This window comes from Rhipicephalus sanguineus, chromosome 8, assembly GCF_013339695.2.
Source record: "Rhipicephalus sanguineus isolate Rsan-2018 chromosome 8, BIME_Rsan_1.4, whole genome shotgun sequence".
NCBI lineage: Eukaryota > Metazoa > Arthropoda > Arachnida > Ixodida > Ixodidae > Rhipicephalus > Rhipicephalus sanguineus.
Genome location: NC_051183.1, coordinates 109,575,095 through 109,588,407, shown reverse-complemented (window position 1 = coordinate 109,588,407; position 13,313 = coordinate 109,575,095). Strand labels below are relative to the sequence as shown.

The 13,313-nt window shown below is 47.5% G+C and overlaps 1 protein-coding gene across 1 annotated transcript; it reads right to left on the bottom strand.

The window, feature by feature from the left end:
- Positions 1-1,148: 1,148 nt before the first annotated feature.
- LOC125759483 (TNF receptor-associated factor 3-like) lies at positions 1,149-9,585 on the bottom strand. The gene is made up of 2 exons (XM_049418325.1): positions 9,251-9,585; positions 1,149-2,222 (listed from the first exon to the last, which is right to left on the bottom strand). Exons 1-2 carry the CDS (start codon positions 9,533-9,535, stop codon positions 1,149-1,151), a joined length of 1,359 nt encoding a protein of 452 aa, XP_049274282.1. The 5' UTR covers positions 9,536-9,585.
- Positions 9,586-13,313: the final 3,728 nt, after the last annotated feature.

Sequence of the window (13,313 nt, the reverse complement as noted above, 5' to 3'; positions counted from 1 at the left end):
TTATAAGCGCATCGCTATGGCTACAGGAGTAACGGAGTGATTTCAGCGAAATACCATCGCGGAAGATAAAAAACCGTGCTAAATATTAAGGCATACAAGTATACGTTACTATTTCATTCGAAGTTCACAACGTCGTAAACGACAGCAGTTTTAAGAGCAACATAATAATTGTCGTTTTAGTCCCAAAACCAAAATATGATTATGACGGATGACCTAGTGGAGGCCTCCGGAAATTTTTATCATCTGGTGTTCTAAAACGTGCGCCTAAATTTGAGCACACGGACTTCTAGCATTTTGCCTCTAACGAAGCGCGGCCACCGGGGCCGCCATTCGATCCCGCTACCTTCCGGTCGGCAGTAAGCCACAATAGATCATTTGTAATTGTTAACAGGAAACTCGTAGAGCTCAATATTTATTGCATTTGGTGCCAGTTTATGTTTAGTTGCTTGCCGCCAGCATTGTTTGACATCGTTGTTTCGTGCACTAATGCCTGCAATATTTCTCAGCAGCGCTCTATTCCCAGCTAAATCTCTTGAAAAAATACTAATTTCAGGTTAGCTTCCAATTCATTAATGTCAGAGCACTTCAATCATTCAATCGCCCCTGGAATTGGGCTCACACCTTCTGCGTTGCACAGTCCTTCAAGGTCTCGACGGAACGCAGTCGACACAGAGTTTAACTGGCACCGGAAAACATAATCGCACCACAAGGGCCGAAAGACCACCGAGTTGCTTACAGTGCAATACTGACGCGGCGCATAAGCAGGTTTAATTAATTTAAAATCAGCCTAAATAATTCAGGGCCCAATAATATGTGACTGTTTTATTCCTAGTTATAAGCGTCTTTACAAAAGGGGTTTCAAAAGTGACATAGCGAGATTAAGAGGCTGTGTTTTGCATAAAGAAAGCGGTCGTATAGATGCGTATGTGTGTATACAGTACAATGCACACATTCCAGTCGGAAGGGTGTTATACATGTTTATTACGAATATTTAATTATATATATATTTTTCCGCGGCTCATTTTTCGGAAACAACCTCGAACACTACATGAAGCTTGTCGTCCGCGATATATACTTCACTTTCTAGATCGTCCAACAGAAAGGAAGCGTCAGGAATCCTTGTTGCCATATTTATTTTAAAAGGCATTTTAAAACACGCAGGAATGCCCGAAGGGTACTCCCTCCTTTCTGCACTCTTTGTTATGAAATGGGTGTTTAATGATCAGCCGAATCTTTTCTTTGAACGGCCATTGAAGAACGTCGTCGATCACTCCTTTGTGCAGCTGAATGAGAGGGTACAGGTAAACACGCTCTCCGTCTTTCGTAAAACGTACGCCTGTCGACAGGTGATGGCCAGAGATGTACTTTTTTTCCGTCCAATAAGAAGCAGATCCACATGAGCAAACGCTCTTTTTCATGGCTCTGAATCCCTCTACAACGAATTCGTGTCGCTTGACATTCATTCTGCTTAGAGCTACTGTTCTTTCAGAATTTATTTCACTTGGACTGGTTTGCTTCTCGCAGTCCTTTACTTCAACAATCCTGGCGACAGTTTGTGCGCAGTCTTGGCGGATAGTTTTCGCGGCAACCTCCAACTCTTTTCGAATGGTTACCGTCAGTGCACCACCCTCACCACTACAAAATTGTCTTAAGTCAGCTTTGAAACAGTTTGCTGTGTCTTCTTTGAGGCGTTCCAAACTTCGCTCCATGCCTTCCTTAAGTGCTTCGTGTGAATTGCTTATTGTTCCTGCAAGCTGCTCCAACTTTTCACCGTGATCATTTAGAGTTTCATGAATTGCTTCTGAGAAGGACGCAACGCTGCCTAGTGCGCTAGTTCTGTTTGATATCCCAAGCAGCGTTTCTCTCATTGCGTTCATGCTATGTGAAATCTCATTAAGGCGGTTACTTTGGACGTTGTTTTCATTTGTAAGGTGGTCTAGTCTCTCTTTCATTTCACCTACTCGTGTCTCTATATTTGCATTCAAAGCCATCATCAATGCGTTTTCGCCAGAGATGTTACTTGGCGGACTTCCGGACACCACAGACATCACGTGATCCCTGCACTCGCTCTGCAAGTGCGTGCACACATAATTACACCGTACAACCATCGAACATCTCGGACAGCAAGTGGAGTGGTGGTCACAGTCTTTGCAAAAGTGCCTGTTGAGTTCCGATGCAGGCAAAACAATGTCGCAGCCTCGGTCTTCGTTCCAGCACTTAACCTGATGGAGAAAGAAAATAAGCAACTTTTCAGTCATTTGTACATTTAGATAAACGTTTATAATTTCTATCACCTCAATGTCAATGATGTATAAAGCCGGTTTTCGCAAACAGCTTCCGAGATTCAAAGCACTGTGTACATTGAGAAGATAAAAAAGGAGCCAGTGACGATGTCGCATGACATACAGCAGATAGGTGTTTATAATTGGAAGCAGAAAGCTGAATTGCGCAAGCTTGTATAACTGTAGCAAGTCGGTCTCCAACATATCATCGCAAGATGCTAAAAAATTAAAGCCACAATCCCTATTATAAAATATTCCGAGATATCCCACGGATTGTGGGTATCGATTTCATGCGAAGCAGCATGGCGAGTGCTATGCCGGAAGCAGCAGGCCAAATCCTATGCCGGATTTTTCACATTTGGCGGAGCGTTAAATGGAGTATTCATGCCTTTGTGTATATTTAGTAGTTGTGCGCAAATGGTACGTTTGCCAGCCATGTCGACTTCATTTGGGTGTAAAGAGTAGTAATAGTTCAACGTGACGTCAGCACTCACGTTTAAGGTTTGTTAGTTTTATCGCAACAAAGTGTGTGCTACGGTGCGGTGGTTGACATATCATAAATAGCCGTCGTCGTCGAGCTACGCAGATTGCGGAGACAATGTTTATTAGATTGGTATAAAAGCGGAAAGCGAACACTGCAACCACAACTGACCTGATGCGCAGGTATAACGCTTGTACGCGCTCTTATTCAAAAGGTGTTTGAAGCTTTGGCGTGGCTCTGCGGTAGAATACTTTACTAACGTGCAGAATGCCTGGGTTATATTCCGGCTTGAGCCATGATTTTTTTGTTTCATCAGGATATTTCACCCATCTAGAACGCCGCCAACGCCAGTACTGCATTTTCCGCAACTCGGAATCTTTAACGCTGCCGCGTTAAAATGCCTGAACTCACGATTAATATAGACAGTGATCACCTGTGGCGCATGCCCGCATACCACGGGCCGTGTTGTGCGGGTACGTGCAACATGTGACTGCTGGAAAGGTTTTCAGGAGATACGCTCGGAGCAAGTCACGTTATTCGTGGGCTGTGAATTCTGTTGGTCATACACTTATGTCCTATGCGCATTCTCCTTAATACCAGGCAAAAGAGACCAATACGAGAGCGCCCAGACGTAGGTGGCAAGATAGATAGACAGAGAGGTAGAAACGCTCAGAGGACATGTGGTTCGCCAAGAAATGATTTGCATTAAAAAAAAAAATTAGCAGATCCCACTCATTCCGGGAGTCGGTGTCATGCGAAGCCGTAGGCGCTAAGTGACCTACACCGAATTTTCTTTATTGCTTTCAGCCAAGCGTTTCGAGTTGGACCAACATCTTCGTACATTTTGAGTAGTTATGGTTGGTGCATTCCGGGCAGACCCGTAACGAGGAATTTTTTTCCGGGAAGGGTGGGGATGAGGAGGGAGCGCTTGCTGAAGGCCCTGACTATTTGAGGAAAGTACGTATTTGAGGAAGCTACAGTTCCGGGGGAGGGGCGCTTCTAGGACCATACCCCCCCCCCCCCTTAGCATGGTTTTAGGCAAGTCATCGGAGTTAATATGTGATGATTGTTACAGTATTACATTGTTAAAAACGCCGATATTGAACACTGCAATCAAAGTAGACGTTGCCGCGATATGACACCGTTATAGGGTCTTTTTCGTAAAAAGTTTCAAGCACTGAATTAGCTCTGTGTATGAATACTTAACTCCTACGCGATTGCCTCGGTTTGATTGCGGCTCTAACCGCAACTTTTGAATCTTCTGATCCCTTTGATTTTTCCCTCACCGACAATGCTGCCGACGCCTGGCCCGCATTGTCTGCGAGACAAGCTCCATAACGCGATCGCGTAAAGATTTTTAAAAGTCTGTTATCGCCGTTTTCTGGTTGATACGAACTGTGAATCCCCTGTGGCTCATACCCGCATTCCGTGGGCAGTGGTGTATGGGTACTGATGTACATCCATGCAAAATTTGGTATGTGTCAAGTTAAAGAGACGACCACGAGAGCGCCCAGAGGTATGCTGCTACATTAGATAGATAGATAGATAGATAGATAGATAGATAGATAGATAGATAGATAGATAGATAGATAGATAGATAGATAGATAGATAGATAGATAGATAGATAGATAGATAGATAGATAGATAGATAGATAGACACGATCAAAGTGCGTTTGGTTTGCTGAAAAATGCTCCAGAAGCGGGGAAGTATGTTAGTGAAATAGGTTTGGTTAAGTAGTGCTAAAGCTACTAATGCTAGGCTGTGCCAGCCAGAAAAAATAGTAGGGAAGAAAAGGCAGGGAGGTTAACCAGTTGAGGACAACTGGTCTAGATATGGGAACAGGATGGGGTAGATTTAAAGATGGAGAGGAAAGAGTGAAAAATAAACCACATAACATAGCACACACACAGTCAGTCACAGTCCGCCACTCTTGCGTGGTACGCGACGTCAATGCAACAGCCTCACGTCCAAGTCTGTTCCTTTTTAATATCCTCAACAGCTCCTTCGTCGCTCTCAGCGGCGATGTCGCCTGTCGACATGTAAGAATGGCCTCAACAGACATTGATCTATTGACAAGGTGCGCCAGAGCGGACGCCAGACATCCAGTAAAGCTGCTATGCGGGCTATATGGTATAACTTCATCACTGTTCACGCTGCCAGGATCTGACCAACGGCAATTGAAGAAAAGACACACACAGGGGGATGCACGTACTAAGAACTGATTTATTAAGGCGAAACCCTTGAATGCATGATCAAACGCGAAAATTGACCGCCGGCGGCGTCGGCGTCCCGCGTCACAGACGTCAACGCGAGTGACGAAAAAAAATCGTCACGTGATTATGTCATCGGGACGTCGCGATTCGCCAAAATTTGTGACGTCATCGCATGACATCGTAAAAGGTGTGCCGATCATGGAAGCAGCGCGAAAACAGGTGAGCTGCAGAAAGCTTGCAATGCCTCCGATCATGGTGGTAGTGGACAACCAGGTTAGGTGCAGGAGGCTTTCAGAAGGGGGCGGGGGAGAATTAGTACATCGACTGAGAAGAAAAAGAAGAAAAACATGGCTTTCGCTTTGGAGTCACCTTAGGCGATTCCATAAGGAACCCTGCGAGCTTTTTGCGTGGCAGACACTTCCTTATGTGCGACACAGAAAGAAGAGAGAAAGAAAGGAAGAACTAAAAGAACAGGAAAAACCAAAAGCACATGTTGCACATCACTGAAACACGTGACCGTCTACAATAAACACGTGCAAAGTATATATGTCTAAGGGATCGTGGCAGCTGTGATATAATGGCTGCCTTTTAAAATGCACGAAGAGACCACTTTCCCCCGGCTGGGACCGAACCTGCAACTTTCGGATAACGCGCCCTATGCTCTAGCAAATTTTCTAAGTGGCGGTCGCCCTCCCGTCCCTTTATCAGGTGTCTCTGTGCATCCAAACTTGGGAGTGTTAGTCAGCTCGACTTGCAGCTATGACAGCGAGTGTGGAACACTCTTTTTGGCCAGCTGGCGTCACGCAACACGTGGCGCCAGCAAACATGCGCACAAGACAGAAGTCAACAAAACAAACGATGTTATCTGTGCTTTTAATTAAGGCTGCACTTTCTACTAGGATCACACGACTATTATTGTACAGATGCACCCCTGCGTAAGTAACTAAGTATGCAGCCGTGATAACGGCGAGAGGTACAGGGCTCGCGAAAAGATCCCAGGCCGCTCAGCCCGGCCGAGGAGCGACAGCTGGGCGCTCTCCTGGCGCTGGCATCGCATTCACGCCTTGGCGCACGCTGGTGTTGAGGGCGTTCGTGGAGAAAGGTGTGCATCCCTCTGGCTTTCTCTCTCTCCTTGGTAAGAAATGGTGGCCCCGCTGCGGTGTTCTAGTGGTTATGGCGCTCGACTGCTAACCCGAAGGTCGCGGGATCGAATCCCGACCGCGGCGGCTGCATCCTCGATGGAGAGCGAAAATGTCTGAGGCCCATGTACTTAGGTTAAGGTGCACATTAAAGAACCCCAGGTGGTCTAAATTTCCGGAGCCCTCGACTACGGCGTCTCTCATAATCATATCGTGGTTTCGGCACGTTAAATTCCAGATATCATCATCATTGGTAAGAAATTGTATGTCATATTCCCCCACTGTTCGCGCTTCCGATTTTACTATTGTGCAGCGCTACTTAGTCCACTAAGATGTTCCAAGTAGCCAACACAAGCTCTTTTGAATACATTTAGGGCTCCGACCATGTTCGTATGCAGCGGATTGGCCTGCGCAGAGGGCTGAAAGAGCCGCCGCAGTTCCAATGGAAAGTTAAACGCACGATATTGTTCTCCAAGCCGAAAAGTACGGTAATGTACACGGCGTCTCGCTAAATGTGGCCGCAAGCATGATGCGTCAGTTTCCGGAACACTGGCGCCTAGCTACTCGCTGCACTGTAGTAAAATTCGAAGAGCGAACAGTGAGGGAACAAGACGCACCATGTTTATACCTCGCTTTCTAATCAAGCAGAGCAAGAAAGGAAGAGGGAGGCACCCCCGCCCCTCCCCTCGTCCACGGACACGCTCGACGCCAGCGTACGCCAAGGCGTGATTGCGACGGCAGCGCCCCGATAGCAGCGAGCTGCTGCTCCTCGGCCAGGCGTTGCGGCCTGGGAACTTCTGACCACCCCTGTAGTACATCCGTCAAGGCTATGACGCTCGTACTACTTCAATATTTCCGATAGTTGCGATGCATGCAGCCTCGACGATGAAATAGAAGAGGACCAGTAAATGTTACCGACACCACCTTTGTTCTACAAAATCACGGAATCCTTGTTCTTCATATTACCAGTGAGCAACACCACTGAAGAGCGCCCATCCGCGACAAAAACCGAGCCAAAAAACAAAAACAAAAACGCATGTGTGGTCTTATCTCACTAGGATATGCTTAGGGGTCCTGTGCAACTATATTTATCTTTTCTTGTACTCCGCTACGTCCGCAACGTGCCCACCTTTACCGACCTCGTTTCCCGCACTTGAGCCTCGTAATCACCGTCAAAGAGCAGGAAATTATTTTTTAGTCCAAGGTGCATTACCTTAACTGTAAGCTTTAGTGAGAACATCAATAAAGCATTAAAAGCATACGAGATGTACTGGCATCTTACAGTTAAAACTATTCGGATTTCCACTGTTTAGCTCTGTTCTAATATTTAGCAGGAGCGAAAAAATTCGAGCTTTCAATGACAGAAGCGGACGGTAAAAAAATTCGGCAGATCCCACGTACCGTGGGAGTCGATATTATGCGAATCATGCGGGGGGTAGGTGACTGTGGCGTAAGTTTTTTACATAGCGACACGTTACAAAATGACGCTAAAGAAATGTATAAATTTTATACGCATATATATATATATATATATATATATATGTTGCAGAGCCGCACATGTGTTATATAACCAATTGTTTACGGTTGGGTAACGCTACCAAAGGCAACGTGGGTATTACCAACACTAGAATCGATAAGCTGATATGTAGTGCTTCTACGTGTCCCGAGAACGCACGCACGTTTCACAAACCCATGTGCATGTGTTCAAGAAGTTCTTGAGAGTTCTTGAACAAGGGCATCATCACCGTGATCAGTGAGCACCAGCAGCTGGTCATGACTTGTTATAGGATCCGGTCGTGATCGTGGTGACGAGGGTCCATATGTAGTGAAGTATGTGATATAGTAGAGCTGTTGGAATTCGTGGATGCCTCGGTCATTGTGTCGACAAATTGTCTGTCGATAGAGCCGGCGACATGTCGGAACCTGAACTCGCCATTCTCGTTGGTGAGGTATCGGCCGTCGAGGCTGGTAGGCCTGGATAGTACTACGTAGACAAACATCAGTGGATGGTGTTTGTCGTATTCGTAGACTACCTGGCCGTATGTGGGCTACGTAGCGTAGTCTACAAAACAGCTGTCAATCAATCTGGCGGCATCCTCGGTCAGCATGAGGCCATCGCCCAGCGTCGTAAGACATGAAGAGGACACTGCGGCGTTCTGGTGGACGAAATGGACCTTACGGGGCGGTGATGTGGATATCATATGTAACTTTCGGTAATGTATTCCTCCGGGGTCGAACAATGCATCAGTATAGCTTGCTGAGTAATAGAAATACAAACATAATGTTTATTAGACTGCTATAAAAGCGGAGCCAGCACTGGAACTACACACGTTAATCTGATATGACGCCTGTATCGTAGGAGTACAAATCGTAGGAGTATCATGTAGTATTTATTGCTTCCTTGTAAAATTAGATAGCCAGCGCCACAACCAAAATTCCCGTTGCACCGATATTACGCCTGCGTAGGCTGTTTTTCCAAACCACTTTATAGACCTGGCGTGGCTCAGTGGTTAAATACCTGATTGCCACGTAAAATGCTTGGGTTCGATTCCTGATGGGATCCTAATTTTCATTCTTTCCATTCATTGAGTCAACACTGCCGATGTTGGTTTTCCTTAACGCTCTAGCATTTAAGTTACCAATGTCTGTTCTCGCCGTTCCTGGGTAGATATAAACTGTCAATCACCTGTGGCGCATACCCGTACACCGCGGCCCTTGGTTAACGGGTATGTGCCACACGTGTCTAGTGGAAAGGGTTTGACGACGTACGCGAGAGGATTTTAACGTTATTCATGTCATGACCCGGCAATCATCTTTGTCAAATCGTCTTACCCTCCCATGCAAATTTTGGTCTACACCAAGTTAAGGAGACGATCATGAGAGCACCCCGACGTAGGCGGCTAGATAGATAGATAGATAGATACGTAGATAGAAACGCTCAAAGTGCCAGAGGTTCGCTAAGAAATGCTTCGCATTTAATAATGTGGCTAAATGTCGGGCACAAACACCACATAGCCCTGATCAACGAAATGCAAATTTTTGTGCTTATCTCTGGGCTCCTGCATGCCAGAATAACAGTGTTATGCTTTCATATATTAGCAAAAATCGTTTCGCGTCATATCTGGTATATTACCTTCCGTTTGAGCAGGTTGTGCACAGGACAGTCCACCCATTCGATGTCATCAGCCGCGACCAGATGACCATCGAGAGGACAGCAATGCCCGTCATTACTCAGGCGCTGTTCGTAGCACTTCTTGCAGAAAACGTGTCGGCAAGGCAGGAGTGCGGTCACTCTGGTTACCAGTCCACATGCTTGGCAAACATTGCTCCATGGAATCGGTTCCACGAAGTTCAACTCTCTCCAGTCCAACTCGTCAGAAAAACCGACCAAGGTGTACCGATGCCTTTGAGTAGGCATGATGAATGTCGCACCCACCCGCTATCACTGCCGAGGCGACTCCCACCACTCGACACTCAGAACGCCGTCAATATGCCTCCCTGGAAATCGTTTCCATGATTACTATCGCACTGATAGCGCCTCCGCGTGGCTTTCCGCCACCACGACACAGCGCACGCTTCTCTCGCCAAACGGAAATGTACGCATGTAGATAGTCGACTTCGCTTGGGTACGATAGGAGAGGTGGCCAAATGAGCGCAGCAAACGCGTCGCAGAGGCTATCATGTTTTCTCGCAGCAATGAAAAATTGTACTTTTCACATGGCTCGCAAGACGCGGTGCGTCGGACGACTCATCAAACGTATAAGTACATTTAGCAAAGCGATCATATGGAACTGTACACTGCAAAATGAAGTACAATGAAGACAAATTTATAATGCAGAGGGTTAAACTCACCCAAAGCTCAACATATCTAGCTCTTTCTTAGCCCCTAGTTGATACAAATAGCAAAATGAAGTGGTGTACACAACTGTGTACATAACGTGTCATAGGGTAAAGACACTTGGATACTTCCGGAAATTTCTGATCATAGACCTATAAACGTAGGAGCAAACGCCGTCAATGCCAAAACTGTTGGCTTGAAAATTTCTTAACTACAAGTAACCTTGTTTCCCTTGAATAGAAGATCAGTTAGTGTCTCGAAAGTTTTGTATTTCTTGCTCAAGGTACATTACGTTAATTTTGAAACAGCTTATTGGAGTTGTTTTAGCTGCTTAGAAGGACAGCTCTGTTACCTTGCGCTGTTGACGGTTTTAGCATGTCGCTTTTTTTGTTTGCTGGTACACGCTGCTTTGCTTATCTACCAGCTAGTGGGTTGCCATTTATATGAACATTATTATTGAGCCTGCGCACGCCAGCGCAAATACAGCTGTGCAGTTATACCTCGTCCATATACATATTACCGTTCACGCAATAATAGACCACCGGAAAGCTGCCCAGTAACATCAGTAGCGAAAGTCTGTAGCACCAGTAGCGAAAGCCATATTTAAATACGTCAGCACTAACGGTGTTTCATGCTTGCTGCACGTAAGAGAAAAAAAGAAATTCAGGCAGGTTTGCAATAGAGGTGCGAAGCCTGAGGGAAGTGAGGAGCTGGGTAGCCTGCCATGTTCCTCTTGATTTTTCTCTTTCTCTCTGTTGTTTTTGTCTTTTTTGTCTCCATTAATTTGCATTTCTGTCTCTCTATCTGCTTCTTCCTCTTTCTCGCTCTGTCAATCTTTCTTTCTCTTTCTTCTCTTCTCTCCATTTATCGCTTTCTTTTTTTTCAATCTCATTTTTGTTTCTGTTTCCTTCTATGCATCATTCTCTCTCTATGGATATTTTTACTGTCTTTCTTCACTTTCCTTCTCTCTAATTATCTCTCTCCTTTTTTCTATGTCTTCCTCTTTTCATACTCGTTCTCTCAGCATCTGCGTTACTGCATCCCAGGCCGGACAAATCGGCGAACGTGTTTTGGGAGCAAAGCATAAAATAAAGAAAGGGACGAAGAGGAAGAAGAGGGCGAAGAGAGCGCATGCCAGTTCACGATAATGATAGGTTTCTGTTCGCGCTGCCTGGACTAACAGTCGGCTCAAACAGCTCCACTGCTGAAAACGGACGTTGTTTTACATCTACTGGCACAAAATACGTGTTGTTCAATGGCTGCAGGTAAGCAAGAGACATTTTTTTTCGCCAGTTTTAATAATATTTATTATTTTCTCCCTCGCTAAATGCAGTTCACACAGCACTTTTTTTTATTGAAGTAGAAAATAAATGAAAGAGTTGTTGTCACCATTGCTTGGTGACGGCTACCCCTTTCCACATATGTTTGGATAAAAAATAAGAAACGAAAATAATATATATATATATATATATATATATATATATATATATATATATAGAGAGAGAGAGAGGAGAGAGAGAGAGAGAGAGAGAGCTTTCGAAAGCCTTCGACCACGCCGTACACATACATAGACCTGTTAGGCTTAGCTCGAGTGCGGCCACCTGCACACCAGCTCACCGACGGAGTGACCGCCCGGCCACCCGCCGCTGCCTTGTCGCCCATCTCCTTGCTGTCCACCGCTCTGGAGTACCCTGTCGAAGGACAGGAAGTGTCCCCGGAGGAACTCTCGAGCGAATCCTGGCAGTCACCAGGCCTCCGCGCCCAAGAGAAACGCCGAGCAGCCTTGCGCCTTGCCGCCGCCTCTGCCACAGCTAAGCCCACCGCTACGCCGACTTCCCAGCCGTCATGATCGCCGCCATCGAATCGGGCAAGGGCCTCGCTTCCACATCCCCACCGCCGGGCTCCACTTCCTCGTCTCCCAGGCGACATGATTGACGTCGTCGGCCGCCCTCAAAGCCCCGTAGAACTTACAAAGATACAGCCTTGGCACTTGTACACCGCCTTGCTGCAAGCAGCGTGCCTGCAAGACCTCCTGCCCGCATCTCGCGACATGGTGCGGATTCACCCTACCAACACCACCTTTACTCTAAGCGTCGCGGACTCGACTCGCGCCCAAGCCTACCTGCGCATCACCTCCCTCATGGTCTCCGGCAACACCTTCACCGTCCACCTCTACGCCCCACGCCCAGACGATGCCCTAAGGGGCACACTCTACCACGCCTTCGACGACTTCACAGACCAAGCGATCCTTGACGACCTCCAGGCAAGCAATCCTACCCTCACTGTTGCGGGTGGTCGCAGCATGGCAAGTCCCCTCACATACTGGTCACGCTCATGGACTAAGCTACCGCGGTGGATCTTCTACCACGGCGTCCAGCTCCGTCTCCTTCCGTTCTGCAACAAGGTGGAAGACTGCTTTAATTCCCGCTCGACCGGCCACCTGACCGACGTGTGCTACAAGCCGCGGCAGGAGTGGTGCTACCGCTGCGGCGCCGCTCACCCCCCATCGCCCGAAGGATCGCCACTCACTTGCACTCCCAGCTGCATCGTCTGCAACGGGCATCACTCTACGTGCATCACTCCAAAAGCCCTAGTACCTGGCCCTCGCCCCTCGACACCTGGTACGCCCCCGGCAGCCGCGCGCTCTCCCCATCAAGCTACATGCGATCCCTCACCGCCCCCACCCCCCAAGTCGGTAACCGCGTTTCCGCCCCTCGTACCACCTCGTACCAGCAGTGCCTAAACCCGCCTCTCACCCCACGCATATCGACACAGCCCCGCGGCACATCCGGCTTGGCCTCGGAGCCGCAAGTCGTTGCACTGCAGCAAGAAAACGCCTCCCTCCGACAGCAGCTAACTGCCCAAAGCGCTCAAATTGTGGCTCAGAAGACCAAGATTGGTACCCTCCAAGCGCAACTGCAAGCTCTCGAAGAAAAGCTGGAAACAGCTGTCACCCAGCCATCCTCTCTGCCTTCGCACATCGAATCCTTCTCAGAGCATTCAGACCCCCGAAGGATGCACCAGCAAGCACCGCAGACCCAACACCCCCCTTCAATCCCTTGATCTTTCTGAAGAGGTACAGGTAGCAATCAAGACGGCCCTGGTGGATCTGAAAAACGGTTGGATAGCCGCTTCAATTCCTTCCACCAGCTTATCACTGCACAACACGAAGCTCTACACTCCCAGCGCACAGACTTCGGCGCCTACCCTCCCGCCTCGTCCTTACAATGTCTCCAATCAAAAGTCGATACCCTGCAAACTGCCATGCTTGAAAGCGTCCGAGCCAAGCCACACCTCCATGCCCACATGACCTCCTCCTCCGTCGCCCGACATTCGAAAACACCGGCCGAGGCGTCAC

Bases quoted from the DNA above. Each gene is read 5' to 3' on its own strand.
- LOC125759483 (XM_049418325.1), bottom strand. From the start codon at position 9,535: ATGCCTACTCAAAGGCATCGGTACACCTTGGTCGGTTTTTCTGACGAG. The intron at 2,223-9,250 runs GTAATATACCAG...TTTCTCCATCAG, and splicing joins ACAACCTGCTCAAACGGAAG to GTTAAGTGCTGGAACGAAGA.